At 52.6% G+C, this 5287-nt stretch overlaps 1 protein-coding gene across 1 annotated transcript; it reads left to right on the forward strand.

Moving 5' to 3' along the window:
• Positions 1 to 3350, forward strand: LOC311617482 (PRAME family member 12-like; the record flags this gene model as incomplete). Its single annotated transcript, XM_084873824.1, has 3 exons — positions 1 to 287; positions 995 to 1633; positions 2810 to 3350. 3 exons carry the CDS (start codon positions 1 to 3, stop codon positions 3348 to 3350), a joined length of 1467 nt encoding a protein of 488 aa, XP_084729950.1.
• Positions 3351 to 5287: the final 1937 nt, after the last annotated feature.

Below are 5287 nucleotides of genomic sequence, written 5' to 3' on the forward strand. Positions count from 1 at the left end.
ATGAGCATCAGGACCCCACCCACACTCCTGCAGCTGGCAGGGGAGAGCCTGCTGAGGGACCAGGCCTCGGCCATCGCAGCTCTGGAGTACCTGCCCACTGAGCTCTTCCCGCAGCTGTTCACACTGGCCTACCGCAGTAGACGTCTCCAGGTCCTGAAGGCGATGACACAAACCTGGCCCTTCACTGTCCTCCCTCTGGGGAGCCTGAAACAGCCACGTCCAGTCCAGGTCTTTAAAGCCGTATTGGATGGGCTTGACCTTCTGCTTGCCCAGGAAGTTCGCCCCAGGTAAGGCTGCTCCTGGTACTGGGAGGGTTCTGGGCATCCTGGAGACCAAGGGGGTCAGGGCATGTGGAGGGCCTAAAGGGGACCCAAATTTTCTGAATGTGCCAGTGAGGGTAGGGACCATGGCACCCTGCTGAGCTCACTGGGGAGTGCAGCACTGCCCACTGGGCAGAGGCACCTCCAAAATGTGCCCTGCCTCCTCCCAGTGATAGTTAAAGGTACAGGAAGTGCTGAGCAGGAGGGATTGAAGGAGAATAGCAAAGCAAAGCAGGGGGCATGGGAGACGCTGAGCTTGAGAATCAAAGATGAAGTCAGGGTGGGGGTAGAGTCTGGTTGTTGCCTCAACTCAGATGCTTAGTTTCATTCTGACCTGCCCTCATTCGGTGGATCTTTTTAAAAAAAAAAACATTTTTCCCCTCTTGATTTCAGAGAGGAAGGGAGAGAGAGAGAGATAGAAGCCACAATGATGAGAGAGAATCATTGATTAGCAGCCTCCTATACACACACACACACACACACACACACACACACACACCACACCCTAAGCATGGAGCATGCAACCCAGGCATGTATCCTGACCAGGGATTGAACTGTGACCTCCTGGTTCATAGGTAGATGCTCAACCACTGAGACACTCTGTCCATACAGCATGTCAGCCAATGCCCTGTTGACTTGAAAGAATCTGGGCTAATGTCCTGCTTTCCCCACAGGAGGTGCAAACTGCGGGTGCTGGATCTAAGGGACACGGATTCTGACTTCTGGAGAATGTGGTGTGGAGACAGCACCCAAACGCGCTCACCAACAGGACCAGTGGCTGTGCACAGGTCCAGCCCCAACAAGGAGCACCCCTTAGCTCCCGTGGAGGTGTTCCTAGACCTTAACTTCAATGAAGGGGACAGGGAAGAGTTTCTCATGTACGTCATCCAATGGGCCCAGCAGCGGGAAGGGCTGGTACACCTGTGCTGCAAGACGCTGAGGATTGCTACAGTGCCTTTCTACAGGGTGAGGAAGGTCCTGGATGTGGTGCAGCTGGATTGCATCCAGGAGTTAGTACTGAACTGCACCTGTGACCTGACCACCCTGGAGATGTTTGCTCTTTATATGGGGCAGATGAAGAACCTGCAGAGACTCTTTCTCTCCCACATCCATGTGTTGGTTGAAGAGGAGCAGGATTGGGGAGAGGCAGGCGAGCAGGATTGGGAGGAGGAAGAGGAGCAGGAGAGGGAGGAGCAGGAGTTGCAGATATCCTTTTCCCAGTTCTTCTCTCAGATGCTCAGCCCACTGCACCTCTGTGAGCTGGACCTGGATTCCCCCTCCTTCCTCCGAGGCCGTCTGGACCAGATGCTCAGGTGAGCTGTTTAGCACTGTACTCAGTATTAGTAAAAGGAATGGTGTTGTTAGATGCTTTCAGGGTGATATCCCATGAGCACCCAAATGAACATGTTTTGAAATCAGCCTGTCAGGATGGGTAACAGAACTGCCTCAATGAGGGACCCAGCAACCCTGGGTGTTGAATTCTTCCTTAGTGACAGATGTCTAAGTGATGAGGCCTTAGGAAGAGGGTTGGGAGGAGGCAAAGCCACATCAGATGGAGCATTTGAGACATAAGCTCTGTGGTCACCAGCCACGTGAACACACGTGAGCCTGTGTCAGATTCCCCATCTGTCAGAGATGGTCCTGGTACCAGGAAGGTCATTCATAGAAAGGACAGGCATAGTTCTGCAGCTAAGGAAGCTGGAGTGGACAGGATTGCAGAGTGACCAGTGGTTTGCAGTGATGTATGGATGGAAGTCTTCTCTGCACACTGGCCTCCCCAGTTGATATTGCAGAATCTTCCTCTGGTTTACTCTCTCCCTTTTTAAAAAATCATCAAAGGATAATATTTTTTTCCCATTGATTTTTAGAGAGTGGAATGGAAGGGAAGAGAGTGGGAGAGAAATACATAGTGAGAGGGAGATGATTGGTTGCCCTCAGCATATGCCCCAACACGGGTCAGGCATCGAGCCTGCAAATGAGATCTGTGCCCTTGACCATGAATCATCTAAGACCCTTGGGTCCAAAAGGAAAAGCTCTGTCCACTGATTTAAACCAGCTAAGGCCAGATGTGTTTCCTCTGAATTAGATGAACAAGCCTCATGCGGCCCAGATGTCTGGTGCTTGGAGCCAAGCTGTGGACAGAAGGGAGCCTGAGTTGACAGGATGGTGGGTTTTGCCTCCCAATCATAAGGTGCAGGGATGTCCACTTTGAACTAGATGCTGTCACGGTCTCTGAGCTGGTTCCTGCGATTTCCCTTCTGTCCAAGCACTCACCAGCATACAGTGCTCTGCTTGGCAGCTGAGGAAAGGAAGCTCTGGAGAAGTGGTGACTTTGACTCAGCCTAAAAGGAGTTTGGGCGTCCTGGCTGCTGAACTTCATCAGATTGTCAGGACAACCCTGGGCTTGGACAAATCGGTCTTCTCCCACATGGAGGCCCTCTCTAACTGCCACCGCGTCCCCAGGAACTAACCATTCTGTGTCTCCCCAGGTGCCTGCAGACTCCCTTGGAAAAACTCACCATAACAAATTGCCAGAGCCTGACCCAATCAGACCTGACACACCTGTTCCAGTGCCCGAACCTCAGGCAGCTGAAGTCCCTGCATCTGTATTGTGCCAGCCTCACTGACTTTAGTCCTGAGCCCCTCCGAGCTCTGCTGGAGGCAGTGGCACCCACCCTCCAGATCCTGGGCCTTGATAAGTGTGCCATGGTGGACTCCCAAGTCGAGGCCATCCTGCCTGTCCTGAGCCGCTGTCACCAGCTCAGTTTCTTCACCATCTCTGAGAACCGCCTGTCCTTGGCCACCGTGGGGAAGCTGCTGCGTCACACAGCCGGGCTGCGTAGCTTGGAGCTGGAGCTGTACCCCGTCCCCCTGGAGTGTTACACAACCCAGGGCACTGTCAACCAGGGAAGGCTTGCCCTGGTCCGGGCTGAGCTGACGGGAATACTGAGGGAGTTAGGAAAGACCAGGATAATCCTGCTTGCCTCCAAGCACAGAGGCCACAGGGAGGTTTATGCTGTGCCCCTGTAAGGACCCTGCTCAATGGGAGCACCTGAGCTTTTTTCTCAGCCTTTGGAAGCTGAAACCTCAGACTACGTGCATTATACAGGGGCCAACCCATGTTTCAGGTTCATGCTCAGTGTGAATGGGGAAAGGAAGGGACACAGCCTGGGTGCAGGATTGCAGGGACAAAGGACGGGGAGTTCATGGGACCTCAAAGGCAACGTGTCCTACCATCAGAAACATGAATCTCTTTTGCGTGGGGAGGGGGCAGAATTGGGGCTTGAGCTCCTTGTGTGGAAGTGAATCCTGGGGTCGATGATTGTAAAGGAATGATGAGAAATAAAGACAATTTCAAAGGCAACCTTCTGGTCCTCTTGCATGTGTTCACCTGTCTTCCCAGTTGACACCTCAGGACACTGCAGTTACTCATTTAAAAAAAAAAAATGTTGGGAAGGCTCAGAGTCAGAACCTGGAACTGCTGGGATGTGGTTCATCTGCAGGGCTCAGCACCATGTTATCCCTCCCTCCAGGTCTTCTCTTCTCTCTGGGCATCTCTGACCTCCTTGTGACTGCTCAGTGGGTGGATACAATGGGACTTGCTAGGTGGCCCACCAACCCCTGAGGTGAAGGGGACCTCTCTGCTCACTCTGACCCTAGATGCCAGTGTTCTCAATGGTTCTGCAGGTGGACCCACATATCCCAGGATTGTGCCAGGAAAGGATCAGGGACAAGGCATGGCCCCCAGTTCCAGAAGGGCTCATCCACACGCAGAGGCACCGAGTCCTTGGGCCATCCAGCCCATGCCTGTCAGCCTGGTGCAGAGGAAATAACCTGTTTATGGCCAGGAATATCATCCAAATTCCTTTGAGCAAAATACATTTTCTGAGGATTCCTACACCTCATAAAATATAACCTGGGAAGGGGGGGTTGGCTTATGCCCATTACACCTCCCGCCTCTCTAAGGAGCTAGACTAGAGAGTATGTTCTGAAATCAGCCTGTCAGGAAGGGGAGCAGACACACTGCACAAATGAGTGAGCCTCTTCCCTGTGCTCAGTCGCTGTATTAGGTAGTGTGCCCCTGAATAGCCAACAGGGACACATGGACTCAACTAGGAGATTTATAAGGATAGGCTCCCGCCTTCAGTCCCAATACCTGTTCTCTGCAAGCTGGAGAACCTACAAAGACAATGGTATAACTGAGGCCAAGTCCAAGTTAGGCTTGAGAACCAGGGGAGCCCATATGGGAAACCCCAGTGTGAGGCCATAGGCCTGAGAATAAAGGGCAGCTGGTACACACCTTGGAATTTGATGCCCTGAGAACCTGGAACCTATGTTCACCATCAGCTAAAACCAAAGAAGAGAGAATTCATCCTTCCTTCCTCTTTCTAATCCACTTGGGCCCCCAAGAGATTGGAGGAAGCCCAGCTGCACTGTAAGATATCCTTACTCGTGTGCTGAATCAAAAGCTAACCCGGTCCATTCACACCCAGAATGCCTTTACAGTACCAACTATTTGGTCAACCCTCACCATCAAGTTCACTGATTGCCAACTAGTGGTCCATGAGGTCCAAAAGTTTGACGACCTCAGGTCAAGTTGACACATAAAATTAACCCCTCGCAGAGACCCTAATCTAAGGGCACGCTAATAAGACTCACGCTGAGGAGGGGTGCTGTTGGGCAAGAATCTCAGTTCCCCTTTCAGATGAGGATCATGGTGCTCACCCAGCTTAGTGGATGCTTGTAAGATCCAAGGAGACGGTGCATGTTGAGGGCTTGGCAGTGGGCCTGGCGTATAGTAAGAGTCAGTAAATGGGCTTTTCCTCTTTTCCCTCCCAGCAGAAGCCCCAGTGTCCTTCCCCCTCAGTCTCCTGCTCTCCTCCGGAGGACAGGGAAGAGAGCCCAGCCCAGGGCGCCCAGTGGGCCTCAGCTTTTGCATGGGGCCCCCCTGATCCTGCTTCACCCAA

Source organism: Pipistrellus hanaki (assembly GCF_964339955.1).
Source record: "Pipistrellus hanaki genome assembly, chromosome: 2".
NCBI lineage: Eukaryota > Metazoa > Chordata > Mammalia > Chiroptera > Vespertilionidae > Pipistrellus > Pipistrellus hanaki.